Source organism: Panthera uncia, chromosome D2, assembly GCF_023721935.1.
Source record: "Panthera uncia isolate 11264 chromosome D2, Puncia_PCG_1.0, whole genome shotgun sequence".
Lineage (NCBI taxonomy): Eukaryota > Metazoa > Chordata > Mammalia > Carnivora > Felidae > Panthera > Panthera uncia.
The window spans coordinates 77,837,877-77,854,862 of NC_064818.1; the positions used below are offsets into that span (position 1 = coordinate 77,837,877).

Here is a 16,986-nt window from a genome sequence, read left to right on the forward strand (position 1 = left end):
AAATGACAACATAAAATGTTTATACAGATATGGCTGTGAAGGAAAAGTACAAGATTTCAACAGTTTTATGAACATTTATGTTTCAGATAAGGAAAGAAGCAAAAAGTCTTTAAAGACCGGTAAAGCAAGCTTCATTCTACGCAAAAGGGACCATGGGAGCCAATCTTGAGAAGCTACTGCCAAGACCCTCAGCAGTGACACACGTATTCTGTGGGTGTTCGGTGCCCAACTCCAAACACCATATTCTCAGGGACACATGGCTAAAAATGTCTTCAATTGTACATATTTAACATTTCCTGTTGTAACATTTTGCTTATTTAAACTCTGTATTAAGCTCTAAAACTGAACATAAGTTAAAGTGGTTCTCAGACACAGACACGATTTTAAGGACTCTTTACCAGGCTCAAGTCTGTTCCTCATTATCAAAGACAGACAAATATGTTTTTGTCTGGTGGTTCCAGGGGTAAAAGAGAACACCTGTATTTAAGAACCGGGAAAGAAACTTGCCCTACACAGTGTTCACTTCGAGCATTTATTAAAACTGTCAAGCTTCTGGAACTGGGAAAGACTATGGATACGGGGCCCCAACGGTTCTAAAGGAAACAAATTTAACATGGAAGATAGTAAAATTAATGGCACGAAGTACAGGACAATAAATCACATATAATTCTTGTTTTCCAGAGGCAGTAGTAATGAAACCACAAGCTCACATTTCAAGCCTCAAACACTTCAGGTTTTACATTATATAACGTGCCAAAGTCACTGAATGGGCACAAAAAGACATGTGTTAACTGCGCTCCCTCCCACCGCCTATTCCCTTACTACCAAAAAAGAAAACAAACTCTAAGATAAAGTGCATGCAAAACAGTTATAAATTCATTTCCCATTAGCTTGGGACAACTGAGGTTCAAATTTAACAAAAATTTAGTAGCGTAGCCTTTATTATTAACATTCCATCCTAAAAGTTCCTCTCATTTCTTTAAAAAACTCCATACTAATCTGAAAAAGGGACTGTGAAAAAAAAAAAAAAACCAAGCAAACACTAGTTCTGGACTCTCAAGGTACTTTCCCAGAAGCACCTGTGCACTGCATGAATAAATTGGCAGGTAATATATTCCTTAAGATATGCAAGGAACAGTCTGCCGAAGCTCTCAAAATATTTGTGTATAGGTTATAGATTCTCGATTCTCACAAGATCCCCACTTAGTAGACACGGGACTAATTATACTTCCCTAATGGGGCGAAAAAGGTTCCTGTCTGGGAACCAAAACCATGAAAAAGAGATTTCCCCAAGAGTTAACAGGTCATATTTCTACCACAGAGTCCCTACCTTTTGTTTCTGTGCCACGTTGAAAAGAATTGTTCTACGTAAGCTGAAAAGAAGATCAATCCTAAATACCTGAATGACCATTAGCAAGACAAAGGAAGTATCTACAGAGTGAAAACTCTCACCACGTAAGATGTTTACAAAATACTACTTGCATTTGTGCATCACCGGCTCCCAGAACACGAGCACACTGGGGCCGGGCACGGTACGCGTGCTCTCTGTCCGAGAGTACGCAGCTTAATCAAGGAACTGAGGTTTCACAGGCTCATGTTAGCACAGCACCTAACTGCCAGGATTTCTTGGAAAATTGTGGAAAGGACTCTGGGTCTCTGGGTATTATTTCTTTGTCCTTTGCGTATACAGTTAAAAGAGAAGAGAAGCAGGCAATTCCCACAAATGGAAAAGTAAAGCCCTCAAACACCAAGCGAAAGAAAACCTATTGAAGTACGTTAAACCTGAGGTAAGCACACGTTTAAACAACAGGTGACCATTTACCTTCACTGAATTCGTTTAGCAACTCTTCCTTGGTCCAATTACATGAGGTTATTAGGAAAAAGCCTTTGACGTTCAACACCCTGGAGAGGGATTTCACATATTGCTTCCTCTTCTCAATTGCACTGTCAGGATTAAGGCTTATGGCATCAAAAGTCCCCTTGTCAACACAAATATGAAATCCAGACAGCTCTGTGGAAAGATGCAAAAAGTCTTCTACCTATATTAAAAATCAACGTCTTTGTGAGAACGATTAACATACAGTTTTTACTGAATCTACGTGACAATCTGTAAAAGGTTATAGCTAAAAGGACCAATTAATTACGATGGCATTTTACATACAATAAGCATACCTCCGACTTTATAGCTAACTTTTATGCGCGTCATTCCAAGACCATTAAAGCTAACATTGGTAAGAGAGACTGACAAGTGTTTCCTGGACATTCCAAATCTCTACAAATTTGGAAACAAATCAAAGCCAGGTGTACTGCCTAATAACACCAGCACATAATGAAGCTCGCAAGCCTGGTTGATGAAAAAGTTGTTTCTGTCAAAAAGCAGAATATTGGGGGGCACCTGGGTGGCTCAGTCGGTGAAGCATCCGACTCTTGATTTCGGCTCAGGTCATGATCTCACAGTTCGTGAGTTCGAGCCCTGCACTGTCAGCGCAGAGCCCGCTTGGGATTCTCTCTCTCTCCCTCTCTCTCTCTGCCCCTTCCCCCTTCCCCTCACGTGCAGGCACATGAGTGCGCTCTCGCGTGCTCTCTCTCTCTCTCTCTCTCTCTCCCCCAAAATAAATAAACGTAAAAAAAAAAATATCTGACGCATTCTTAAAGATGACAAAAAGTATGTGGCACTCAAACGGGTCATTAGAAGGAAGACGCCTTCTGGCTGATATTACTAGCTGTGTGATGTAAAGTAAACTTGGTAAATCAGAAGTTCTTTGGCCCTGACTCGGCAGCTCCCAAAGAAACGAATGGATGTAAGGAACGGCTTGAAGCTTAAGGAATGAAGCGACTCTTTACACTGCCGTGACTTCACTGGATAAGCGTGCGCTCTGGGTCGTGAAAGTCCTACACGAGCACAGCACACTCATTCGCCATCGCCTCTGAACACGTGAGGAGCGTCTGCCGTGGTGACCTGCCTCGGCTTCACTGAATAGTCACAATGATTGGCCAGTGGACTTAATTCTGAAAAGCTGCTTTGAAAAAGTAATCACCTCATGATTATTCACACAAACTTAATGCAGGAACCATAAATAGCATGTTACCGAAAACACTCTGATTTAAAAATGTGGATTTTGTTTCCTTGCGTCTGAACATGGGTTTTTTCCCCTCCTCCCTCACACCAAAGTATTCGGGATCCCTGAAGCAAAAAATGACTACCATTGCTACGAGCTAAGTTTAGAGAAGCTCCTATCCGAAATGTCTGTATAAAAGTACTCATTTATTCAGTAAGTATTTCGTGAACACCTGTTCTCTTCAGGGACTTTCCAGTCACCGGGAACATCACAGTAAACGAAAAAGAAAAGGGACCCTGTATGAGAACACAGCTTACGTTCTCTACATCCGATCTTAGCCAAAAGGCCGAGAAGCGATATCTTACGTTCTCTAAAGAAACAGACAAGTAAATGAACTGAACAAATAATTCTAGATAAAGTGGTATGAAGACAATAAAAACAGAATGATGAAGACAGTGAGCGACTAGGAAGAGAAATGGTTTGGAAAACGCAGTAAAGAAAGACCCAAGAAGGTGATATTGGAGCACAGATCTGACTGATGAGAATGAGCCACGTAAGCTAAGATCTGAGACAAGAATATTCTAGGCAGAGAGCAGAAGGTGTAAAGACCGGAAAAGAACAGACTAGACATGTTTCAGGAGCAGAGAGCCAGCCAGCACGACTGGAACACAGGTGATGAAAAGGAAAAGAGGTAAGAAACGAGGGGCTTCGCGAGGCGCGGTGGGGGGTTCAGATTCCACTCTCAATGCAATGGGGAAGCCCTTAGAGACTTGTGAGCAAAGCAGCGACACGAGCTGGTATTTTAAAAGACCACTCCGTTTGACCCGTGGTCGTGGACGGTGGCGTGGCAAGAGCGGCAACGGAGAGGCCAAGTAAGAGGCCACTGTGGCCACACAGGCAAGAAACGATGGAGCCTGGACTCAGGAGAGAACGGTGGAGACAGCAAGGAACGGTCACCTGCCTGACAGACTCCGAAGATAAAACCAAGAGAATTAGGAGCCACACTTAAAGGAGAGAGAAGAATCAAGGATAACAACTCGGGTTTGGGGTTAGTACAAGAGGTGAATGGTAATAGCAGTAATAGCAATGGAAACTCAGAGTTTCGTCTCAGACTAAATGAAGGGCTATCAGCTATCCAGGCAAAAGCATAAAATAGGCAAAATCAAATTTTTTAATCTAGGTAATGCAAAGTTAGCTACGATTTGCGTTTGCAAACGTGAAAGAACACACTTGCACACAAGAAAGAAGAGAAAATCACTTCCCCAAGCTGACTAGACTCAAAATTTTAATAGTTACTTAAAAATGTTTCAATTTGGATTATTTATAATGAACCCTCAATTTATGAGTTCAAAAGATATCGTCAACAAATATATTTTAGAAATGTTTAAACTTTGTCACTTTTATTACAAATAAGTTATAGTAATATAATAGTTACCTTCAACTTAATGTTAGATAAACCTTCTTTCTCTATAATACTTCCAGAAAGCTGTATTGCAGAAGGAGAGTAATCAATTCCAGTAATATTAGAAAATCCAAATTTTGCCTAGAGACAGAGAAACAATTTTATACTTTAGTTTAAAATGAAGTTTTAACATACTGCTTTGCTTATGAATTATAATATTCCTTTAGGATCTGGACTGTTTTATTTAATAGATCAAGTGACATATACTATCCAATAATCTACACTGTTTAAATTTTGTTATAGATCTAAATAGAAACTAAGAGTCTGGATTTACATCAAATGGCAATTCATCTGTTTTCACAGTATTTGATTTCAATTTCAAAAGAAAATTCATTCTCTCAAAGATCATGAGAATGTACATATGATATTTTTACCCTCAAGCAGAAAAATGTAACATTAACTTCTGATGTGGATATGCTCTAATTCACACATAAATCTGTCATTAATTTTACTTAACACAATTAAGTTATACAAATAAATAAAATGCATACGTAGTAAATTCTTGAAAAATTTTCCTTCAAGTGTGATTATAAATTATGCAATTCTACATCCAGCCATGTGATTATTCAACACCTTACACATGTACTTTTTTGTTTTTGAAGTGTTTACAAAACACGTGTGAGGGCAGGTATTAAAATTCTCAAAGAATGAAGGCTCACTGGACCTGAGAGTTTTGAGCCGAAAGCTGTAGTCCCCACTGCTTCCCAGCCATATGAATCCACCTAGGGTGTGTAAGCTTGTGGGAAAAGTATGATGGCGTCTGTTCCTCACCCCCACCCCTAACACTATGTTGAACATTTTTAGAACAATCAGACTCAAGGTCATTTCAAAGGAAACTTGGAGAAAAGCAGCTGAAAAGTACAGTGTAGTCTAAAATTCTCTTCCTGCTCTTCAATATTTACACAATTTCTTTCCCTCAAAACTTAACATATGCCAACACCATCCATTAAGATTCCCTAGACTTCTCAACACTAAGTGACTGATTCCTGAACTCTAGTAACATGTTGATTGTTTTGCACAGAATTTTGCCACCTTTGACTATTTTTCTTTTTAATCTAAAGGTCTTTGATGCCAACCTCCTACTCTTTTTGTTTGTTTTGCTTTTGTTTTGGGTGTTTTTTTTTTCAGTCTTTATTTAGTGTTTTAATTTACATCCAAGTTAGTTAGCATCTAGTGCAACAATGATTTCAGGAGTAGATTCCTTAATGCCCCTGACCCAGTTAGCCCATCCCCCCTCCCAAATCCCCTCCAGTAACCCTGTTTGTTCTCCATATTTAAGTCTCTTATGTTTTGCCCCCTCCCTGTTTTTATATTATTTTTGCTCCCCTTCTCTTACGTTCACCTGTTTTGTATCTTAAAGTCCTCCTATGAGTGAAGTCATATGACATTTGTCTTTCTCTGACTCATAGCATAATACCCTCTAGTTCCATCGACGTTGTTGCAAATGACACCAATCTTCTACTCTTAAAGCTGTCTCACTCCATACTCTTCGAGATCTTCATTTTCTCCCAGTTTCCCTCAATTCCTTCCCCATCAGGAACCCAGGATAATTCTATTAATAATTGACTCCTACCAGTTCCCTCTTCTCCCATGTCTGTTTGTTCTTATAACAGCACTTATAAAAATATCATATATAGACGTTTTAGGTTTTTAGAACAGTCATCCAAAACCTCAAACTATCTCCAACATTTTTCACATTTGGTTTCTGGTACTCAGAAGAAAATAGGCAGACATTCAAGGAAATAACAAATGACCAGAAACCAAGGGGGAAAAACTGACATTAGAAAAAGACCCACAGGAGGGGCGCCTGGGTGGCTTAGTCGGTTAAACGTTAAACCTCCGACTTTCACTCAGGTCATGATCTCGCGGTTTGTGAATTCGAGCCCCGCGTCGGGCTCTGTGCTGACAGCTCAGAGCCTGGAGCCTGCTTCAGATTCTGTGTCTCCCTCTCTCTGCCCCTCTTCAGCTCACACTCTCTCTCTCGGTCTCTCTCTCAAAAATAAATAAACATTTTTAAAAAATGAACAATCAATCCCCCAAATTATTTCAATAAAAATGTCAAAAAAAATAAAGACACCGTCTCCCCCAAATCAATCAATTCAACATTAACAGAATCAAGAAGAAAAATCCTCTAATCATCACAGTGGATATCAAAGAAAGCAGCTGATCAAATAAAAAAACAAAAAAAAAAAGAAAGCAGCTGATCAAATTCAACCCCCATTCATGATTAAAAACTAGGGATATAAAGGAACACCCTCAATCTGATAAAGACCATCTATAAAAACCTATAGCTGACATCATTTTTAATAGTGAAAAATAGAAGCTTTTCTCTTATACTAGACAGTGTTAACAAAGCTACCTGCCTTCATTCTATTCATTTCTATTCAACAATGTATTCAAGAGCACACAGCACTTCAGGGCGCCCCAGTGGCTCAGTCGGTTAAGTGTCCGACCCTTGATTTCAGCTCAGGTCATGATCTCATGGTTCATGTGATCGAGCCCCCCCATCAGGCTCTCCGCTGGCAGTGCAGAGCCTGCTTGGGATTCTCTCTCCCTCTCTCTCTCTGCCACTCCCCCACTTGAGTGAGCGCTCTCTCAAATAAATAAACAGACTACATAGCATTTCAATAAACAAGACATCAAAGTTGGAATTAAAGAAATAAAACTATATTACATCACTATATTTGAGAAAATCAAAAAGAATCTATAAATAAACTATTAGAATTAATTTCTGAATTACTGGATACAAGATTAATAGAAAAACCTATCGTTTTGTTTCTATTTCCTAGCGATGAACTATTAGAAAATACATTTTACAAGCATAACAATAACAACTGCAACAACAAACAACTAAGGATCAATCCAAGAAAAGATATGGAAGACCCCTACAGAGAAAACTACAAAATATTACTGGTAGAATATAAACAGCTAAATAAATGGAGGAACATATCATGCTTGTGGATTCAGAGATTCAATACTGTTAAGGTCTAAATCCTCCCCAAATTCAATGCAATCCTAATCAAAATCCTATGATTTTTTTTTCCCCCAAAAGGTAATGAGTTTAAACTTTAAATAAATATGCATCTTCCCTGAATTAATCTGTAAATTCAGTGCAACCCTAATCAAAATGCCAGGTGTTTTTTTCCTGAAAAGTGACAAGATTATTCTAAAATTTAAATGAATATGGAAAAAGCTAACTAACAACAGCCAAGACAACAATGGAAATGGAAAAGAGATCAGTGTTGGAGAATTGACATCAACCAAACATGAAATCAGGACAGCAAGGCACTCGCATATAAGCAAACAGTCTCAAAGGAATAAAACAGAGGATCCAGCAACAGACCCAAGCACACACCACTATATGGCTTATAACAGAACTGCCGGGGGGAAAGGATGGACATTTCAATACATGGTGCTGGGTTACCTGGATAATCACGAGCAAAAAAATAAACCTCAACCTTTACCTCACAACATATACAACAATTGATCAGAACCTAAATGTGAAGAAAACAATAAAGCTTTTAGAAGAACACACAGGAAAATACCTTTATGACGCTGGGTAGGCAAGGTTTAATACACAACATTCAAAAACACTAATAATTTATTAAATTATATATTAAACTAGATGCACTAGATGAAGATACTGGCAATACAAAGATCACATGCCCAAAATATATAAAGAACTCCTACAAATCAATAAGAAAATCACAGGCACCTCAATTTTAACATAAGCAAAAAACTTAAACAGCCATTTCACCAGAAAGAATAGCCAAATGGCCAAAACGCGTATGAAAAGATGCTCAACATCTCTAGTCACCAGGAAATAATAAAACAATGAGATACCACTACACACCCCCGAGAATCACGGAAATCGTATAATTTCATAATCACTGTTATGTCATAATCATAATTGTAGAATCACTGACAAGACCAGGTGCTCGCAAGAATGGACTTCTCACACACTCCGGTCAGAGCATAAACTAGTACAACCATTTTGGAAAACGGTTTAGCAGTATTGGTAATAATCCAGTACTAGAAACAGCCCAAATGTTTCTCCACCTACGGGAGAACGAATGTATAAATGAATGAGTGACTAAATAATTAAATTGTGGTATTTTCATATAGTACAATGAAATGAACAGTGAAATACTGAAAGCCATGTCTGAAAAGAGGAACCTCACAAATCCAAGTTCAGCAGAAGCCAGATGAAAAAAAATAAAGTGCATAACCGTATTACCATTTACATCACGCCAAAAACAGGTAAAACTCAATGTAATGGACAAAGGACAATTTTTTCAAAAACTGATGGAACAATTCAACATTCATATGCCAGAGAAAAAGAACCTCAACCAGTATCTCAAGCCTTACAGAAAAATTAACTCCAAAAGAATCACAGATCTAAACATAAGAGGTAAAACTTTAAACTTTCAGAAGACAACATAGGAGAATATCTGTGTGACCCTGGGTTAGGCAAAAAGTTCTTTATTATGACAACAAAAGCAATCCATGAGAAAAAAGTTAATAAACTTTTTTTTAAGCTTCATCAAAATCAAGAACTCCTACCCTTCAGAAGATACTATTAAGAGAATTAAAAAAAGGGGGCGCCTGGGTGACTCAGTCAGTTGAGCATCTGTCTTCGGCTCAGGTCATGATCTCACATTCATGGGTTCGAGTCCTACATCGGGCTCTGAGCTGACAACCCAGAACCTGGAGCCTGCTTCAGATTCTGTGTCTGTCTCTCTCTCTCTCTCTCTCTCTCTCTCTCTCTCAAAAAAAAATTAAAACGTTAAAAAAAGAATAAAGAAAGAAGCCAAAGAATGGGAGAAAACACTTAGAAACCACCTACCTGGCAAAGAACGTATATCCAGATTACATAAAGAATCCTCAAATCTTAACAGTAAGTAAACAAACAACCCAATTTAAAAATAGGCCAAAAACGTGGCACCCATTTCACCAAAGATACGTGAATGGCAAGTAAGGACGTGAAAAGGTGCTCAATATCCTTAGTTATTAGGGAAATGCTAATTCAAACCACAATGAGAAACCAGTACAGCTAATCTCAAAAGCAGCCTAACATATGATGGTAGACATCAAAATAGTGGTTAACTTTAGAAGGGAATGGGGGGGGGGGGGTGCACAAAGGGGCTACTTCTATGGAGCTAACAATGTTTTATTTCTTGATCAGGCTGGTGAGTTACACAAAGGGTTCATCTTGTAAAACCTATATACTTAATGAGCACTTTTCTACATAAATACATCTAATAAGTTCACATTAAAAAAGAAAGTAACTTCCCTTAAAAGACTACCTATAAAAGACTACCTATCTAGGTGGCTTCATCAGTGAATTCTACCGTTTTTTAAATTTTTTAATTAAAATTTTTTAAAGTTTTAACTTAATTATTTTGAGAGAGACAGAGAGAGAGAGAAAGAGAGAGAGAATGAATCGGGAAGGGGCTGAGAGAGATGGTAAGAGAGAAAATCCCAAGCAGGCTCTGTGCTGTCATTGCAGAGTCCGACACAGGGCTCGAACCAATGAACCGTGAGATCATGACTCAAGCCAAAGTCAGACACTTAACCAACTGAGCCACCCAGGCACCACTCTACCAAACATTTAAGAGGAAAAAAAGCACTAATCATTAATAAACTTCTTCAATAAATACATTTTTATTCAGTGACGCTGGCATAACCTGATACTAAAACTTAACAAGAACGCTACAAAAAAAGAAAATTACCAAGACAATCTTTCTCATGGACAGAGTTGCAAAAATCCTAAACAAAAGATTAACAAACTGAATCCAATAATACATATAAGTTGGGTTTCTTCCAGAGATGCACTTAACATTTGAAAATGATCAGTGTAATTCACCAACACGAATAGCCTAAAGAAGAAAACTCATATGATCATCTCAAAGAGATAAAGGAAAAACATTTGACAAATTATAAGATTCATGAGAAACACACACACACACACACACACACACACACACTCTCTCTCTTTTAGCAAAGGAGGAATAGGAGGAAACTTCTTTAATCTGGTACTAACTGATCTACAAAACAAATAACACATTTACAAGCTAACATCATACCTAACAGTGAAATATTCAAAGTAATCTCTGAAAGGGGGAAAAAAAGACGAGGAAGTCTTCTATCATCAGATCTTTTCAACATTCTACTAGAGGTCATAGACAGTGTAATAAGAGGAAAAAAGTTATAAAGGCTTGGAAAGGAAGAACTAAAACTGCCATTATTCACAGTCTGCATAATTATATAGTTAACCACTGAACAACACAGGGGTTAGGAGTGCTGACACCCCTCACAGTCAAAAATTCGCATTTAACTTTTGACTCCCACAAAACTTTACTAACAGCCTACTGTTGACTGGAAACCTTACAGATAACGTAACAGTGAACACATATTTTGTACGTGTATCACACACTGTATTCTTACAATAAAGTAGGCTAAAGAAAAGAAAATGTTATTAAGAAAATCATAAGGAGGGGCATCTGGGTGGCTCAGTCAGTTAAGCATCCAGCTCTTGATTTCAGCTCAGGTCATGATCTCATGGTTCATGAGTTCAAGCCCCTCATCGGGCTCCACGATGACAGCACGGAGCCTGCTCTCTCCCCCTCTCTCTCTGCCCCTCCCATGTTTGCACTCACTCGCTCTCTCAAAATAAATAAATAAACTTAAAAAAAAAAAAGAAAATTATAAGGAAAATACATTTACAGTACCGTATATATATTTATTAAAAAAAAAACACAAATGAGTGGGCCTACATAGTTCAAACCCATGTCGTTCAAGAGTCAACTATATATGTGAAAAAATCTAAAAGAATCTACTTAAACTACTAGTCTCAAAGGATAAATCATTAGCCTTTACAAATAAACCATTAAAATCCAAAAGAATCTACAGGTAAACAAGAGAATGAATAAATAAAACTGCAATATAATTAAATATCATACAGCCCTTTCTTTCCGCCATCTTGGAACCTGTGGAGGCCTGCTGGGAACAGGACTCCTAAAATGACAAATATGTCTGGAAGGCTGTGGTCCAAGGGTATTTTTGCTGGCTGTAAGCAGAGTGTCCAGAACCACAGGGAGAACACAGCTCTTCTTAAAATTGAAGGTGTTTATGCTCAAAATGAAACTGAATTCTATCTAGGCAAGAGATGTGCTTATGTGTACAAAGCCAAGAACAACACAGTGACTCCTGGTGGCAAACCAAACAAAAGCAGAGCAACCTGGAGGAAAGTAACGTGCTCATGGAAACAGTGGCACGATTCGTGCCAAATTCCGAAGGAACCTTCCTGCTAAAGCCATTGGCCACGACTCCGTGCGATGCTGTACCCCTCCAGGATCTAAACTAACTGAAAAGTAAATAAACAAAGGTGTAGGTTTGTAACATCTCGTAAAAACAAACAAAAAAACTTTACACAGCAGTGAAAATGTGCTACTCCTACACACAACTTGAGTGACTCTCACAGAACGTGCAGAAGACACCAGAAAGAATATATACCCGAGTCTTCCATTCATACATTCAAAAACAAGCAAACTGATCTTTTGATGTTAAAATTCTTTGTGATTAATGGTTACTTCTAGAAAGAAAGGAGAGAGTAATTTAGAAAGGACTGCCGGGGAGTTCAGGGGAGTTTCTAGAGTCTATAACACATTACCTCTTGACCAGGGTGATGGTTCATAGGTGACCATAGGTGCGTTCACTTTGTGATAATTCACTGAGCCACACACTTCTGATTTGTGCACTTTAACACATATGTGCTACACCCTGATGTTTCAAAAACATTTACTATAAATTTTTCTAATCATAGTCCACTGCTTAAAACATTTTAATGGTGGGGGAAAACAAAAAACAAACAAAAAACCATTTTAATGGTGGGGCTCCTGAGTAGCTCAGTTAAGCGTTCATTCAATTCCTGATTTCGGCACAGGTCACAATCTCACAGTTTGTGGAATCCAGCCCCATGTCAGACTCTACACTGACAGTGTAGAGCCTGCTTGGGACTCTCTCTCTCCCTCCCTCTCTGCCCCTTCCCCACTAGCACTCCTTCTCTCAAAGTACATAAATACATAAAAATTAAAATGTTGGGGTGCCTGGGAGGCTCAGTTGGTTAAGCATCCGGCTTCAGCTCAGGTCATGATCTCACGGTTTGTGAGTTCAAGCCCCGTGTCAGGCTCTGTGCTGACAGCTTGCTCAGAGCCAGGAGCCTGCTCCAGATTCTGTCTCCCTTTCTCTCTGCCCTTCCCCCGCTCTCTCTCTCTCGCTCTCTCTCTCTCTCTCTCTCTCTCAAAAATAAACATTAAAAAAAATTGCTAATAAAAAAAAAAAGTAAAATGTTAATGGCTCCCCGTAGCCTAAAAGTAAAATCTAATCTATTAGGCATGACATGTATGGCTCCTACCTTTAACTTAATCCTCAACTCTGTCCATCTCGAACATACACTTTATATTCTAATGTACCAATTTATTTACAGTCCCAGTACATGCTATGCTGCTTCAAACATTCACGTCTTCTTTTTTTGAGATTTTTTTTTTTTTTAAGCAATCTCCACACCGAACATGGGGCTCAAACTCCCAACCCCAAGATCAAGAGTTCTCATGCTCCACCAACTGAGCCACCCAAGCACCCTCAAACCTTCATGCCTTTCAACGTTGTTTCCATTGCTTGAAATTTTCTCTCTTACACCCCACCCACACTCACTACACTCTGCCTGTGCAATTTCCATCCAGCTTGGGTATTAGCTCCTCCAAGACCCTTCCTACCCCTTTTCCCCAAAGCTAATCACTCTTTTCTACACACAGTTACCTAATATCGCACACGTCAAGCTACGGTGTTAACGGTTTCTGTGTCCACCCATCCTCTACTAAACTAGAACAACTCAAGCACAAGGTCTACATTTTCAGGCTGCCAGTGCCCAGCACAAGCCTTGGCCCATGGAAGTCATTCAACAAATTTCACCATTATGTGTATACCCATACAAATTAAGACAGTAGAGCCATCTAAGAGGGAGTGTATTATCATTTCCACCATAGTACATGCCACAGCAATGAGCACACTACAGGCACGCAACGATCGTTTAGTTTGTAGTAGAACCTGTGCCGAAACTCAGTTCCACGGACAGAACACTCTTTTCGAACCATACACTCACCTAAGATAAAGTATTTATGTCCTACCAGAAATGTAAAAAGGCTTCATTCTTTCGTACACACAGATTTCCAGAGTTCTGAGCTAGAAGAAACCAATTAAAATCACCCAGTCAAAAGTTTTCAGAAAGAACCTACACCCAGAGAAATTAAGTGGCTTGCTGAAGCTCAAGGTTAAGGCCAGAAGGGCCAAGACGAGCGCTCAGATGCCCTGCCTTCTCACAATCCACGCAGCCTCCTTCCGTACCATGTGACTCCTCAAAGAAGGTGCTACGACTGCTCTGCTACTTTAGACTCACATGGTTAATATCCTCATTCGCAAGATTTGTTTTTAATTTCATTTTAAAATTTGGCTTTAACACATGAATACTAAAAGTACCAACAAGTTCAACCAAGAAAACACCATTTCCAGTTCCAATATCAAGCACTGAAGCGTCCAATGGAATCTCGCGTTTTTGCATCCACCTTATTAGCCGATTCATACTCTCTTCTCCAAACCTATTAGAAACAGAGAATCCGTTACTCAGATACCAGAGGAATACAGAGCAAAGTTTACAACTAGATTCTATTTAAGCAGCTTATTCCATACGCTCAAGTAAGTCTTTTTTGAAAGTAAGAAGTAGCATCTGTGACTACTTAAACTTCACCTCGAATAGTACTTAGGAGAAAACACCCCCAATGGAATAGAATAGAATAGATAAAGTCAATATGCTATTTATTAATGTTTCTCTACATCAGCACTAACACTCGTGCATGGCTCAAAATTTCATTGCTTATTGAACAAGGACAATCACAGGATGACAGTAACTTCCTAACACAGGTTTCCCCCCTCTAACCGCAAGTAGAACATTGCTATGAAATCTTTCCTGTGGCAAAATGGCACAAAGCAAAGAAGCAATTACCAGTAATTTATACGGTAAAATTTTGTGAGCATTCCCAGACCCCAAAAATAACCTCTCTTAGGCCTAATACCTTAAGACACATCTTGCTAACAGATGCACAAAATAAATCAAGGAAAAGCACAGACGCTCACAGACACTGTTCAAAGCCATGGCGGCTTGATGCTGGGATGCTGAGTATAGTTCCCGGGGAAGGAGCTTGGCAGCACAACTCTTGCTGCTAGGGGTGTGCACTGCCTCTCTAAGGGCTCACTGCAAGACAAACGGTGAATGCTAGTTTTGTTCTTCATCATTTTGTGCAAAAGTAAAAAGCTTCAGGCACCTGGGTGGCTCAGTCGGTTAAGTGGCCAACTTCGGTTCAGGTCATGATCACATGGTTCCTGAGTTCAACCCGACGTCGGGCTCCGTGCTGACAGCTCAGAGCCCGGAGCCTGCTTCAGCTTCTGTGTCTCCCTCTCTCTCTGCCCCTCTCCCACTCATGTTGTCTCTTTCTCAAAAATAAATAAACATTAAAAAAAAAACTTTTTTTTTTTAAAGTAAAAATCTTCAGATTTCTTTCACATACTTACAGGTACTAATGTAAGTCTTTCATAAAAGCCGAGGGGCATAATGTGCATTTTCAAAAAGCTGGGGGATACCTGCATAGTCAACCAATTTAAGTCTGGACCATTAAAAGTGGGAGAAGAGATTCTTGAAATCTACCCACTAAAGCTAGAATCAGTCCAAAGTTCCCAAGAATTTTAGGCTGTTTTCCTTTGGGATAAACACTTAAAAGACACACACACACACACACACACACACACACTCACTCTTCTGAATCATAATTCCACTATTTTTTCTAACTCACCAGATTTCTCCTGTATCTCCATATTCTTGGAAAGTTTGCAGTTCTCTCTCATAGACAGCATCCCAACTATATAATCAAATGCAAAGCAAGATTCTTGAATTAAACTGCATTACGAATTAAATATGTTTCTAACACATCCTAAGTATTTATGACAGAAGGTTAAAACATTATTGTGCTATCAGGAAGCGCACATAGATCAACCCCTTAACATCCTCGTGTTAAAAGAACGAAAGACACAGACAAGCAGTGTAAGTTTACACTGCAATACCTGACGTGTTAAAAAATACTATAGGTTTTACCTTTAAAAAGTATAAGCAAGTATTTATTCCAGGATCCCTAAGTCCCAAACACAAGTCCAAAACTTGACTGTACAAAGTGTCATTACGGCACATTGCAGTCTAAAACATGCAGACACAAAGGTTTTCCATCAATATGCTGGTTACTCAAGAAGGAAATCACCAAACATAAGCTCTGCCTAAAAGTTACTTGTAAGTTTGAGATTTACTCCTTTTAAGTACAGTTCCCCGTCCTCATCATTTGCCTTCTCTTGCTATTTCATCTCCCTAGAATCGCCGCTCCCTCTTACCCCTTCAACTCGGCCCATCCTTACCTTCCTCTGTCATTCGTTCATCCATCTATTAATTCGTTCAGAATTACTGAACATCGATTTGGTCAGACCGCTTTCTTCTACCCCAAGATGCCCCACCATCTCCTCGCTCTCTCCTCCGGTCACCCTTCACTCCCACCCTTTCCAGCTCCGACATCCCTACCCCATCCCCTAAGCCTTAACCGTGCCCCCCTTACCCTTCCCTATCCCCACTACCGTCGAGCCCGCCTCCTCGCTCTTTCCCCAAGCCTGCCCCTCGGGTTCGAGACCCTTAACGAGGCCTCCCCAAAAGCTTCGGAGAGCATTCCGCACCCCACGATCCCTTTACACAATGACCCCTTGAAATGCCCCTTAACCACCTACAGGGTGGCCCCTCGGGATTCCAGCCCATCAATCCCCCCGCCTTACCTTCCACGCGCCACGCCCCCAAGGTCCTCCCCATCTTCCGGGGCCCCATATCCCTCCCGGTCCCTTTCCCGGGGCCCAGCCCTGGCGGTGCCGCTCACGCTCCCCCGCGGTACGCCACACTCACTGCTCTCGAGTCCCCAGCGCCGACGGGGCAAAGCCATCCCCTCCGGGACTGCCCCCTCGGGACCGCGCCGCGGCCCCAGCGCAGCCGCCGCCGCTGCCGCCGCCCGCGCCAGAGTTCATCCCGCTCCGCGACCCAGAGGGCCGTGGGGGCCGCCATAGAGACGAAGCACGGGCAGAGCGGACTTGTGGACGGCGCCTCTAGGCGGCGGGAGGCCGCCCACTCTACTGCTCCCGGCTCGGCTTCTTCAGCTCTGTTCTGGTCTTGGGTGCGGGTTCCCACGACCAGGCGTGGAGAGACTGGGCCTCGCCTCCCTCTCTGCCCCCTCCAGCCAGAGTCCGATGCACCCCCTTTCTGAAGTGCCCGCCTAAGCGCCACCACATTTGGGGACTGCTGTTTGTAAGGGACTGTGAAAAAGAAACATC

General features: G+C 40.5%; 1 protein-coding gene across 4 annotated transcripts in view; it reads right to left on the minus strand.

The window, feature by feature from the left end:
* EEF1AKMT2 (EEF1A lysine methyltransferase 2) overlaps positions 1–16,720 on the minus strand; it is a 70,856-nt gene extending 54,136 nt beyond the window's left edge. For all 4 annotated transcript variants that reach the window (XM_049646636.1, XM_049646635.1, XM_049646633.1 and 1 more), the window contains exons 1-5: positions 16,565–16,720; positions 15,426–15,491; positions 14,063–14,177; positions 4,495–4,602; positions 1,823–2,039 (exon numbers count right to left, since the gene is read on the minus strand). In XM_049646636.1, coding sequence (XP_049502593.1) covers positions 1,823–2,039; positions 4,495–4,602; positions 14,063–14,177; positions 15,426–15,491; positions 16,565–16,683 — 625 coding nt within the window. In that variant the 5' untranslated portion in view covers positions 16,684–16,720. The remainder of the gene's footprint in view (positions 1–1,822; positions 2,040–4,494; positions 4,603–14,062; positions 14,178–15,425; positions 15,492–16,564) is intronic.
* Positions 16,721–16,986: the final 266 nt, after the last annotated feature.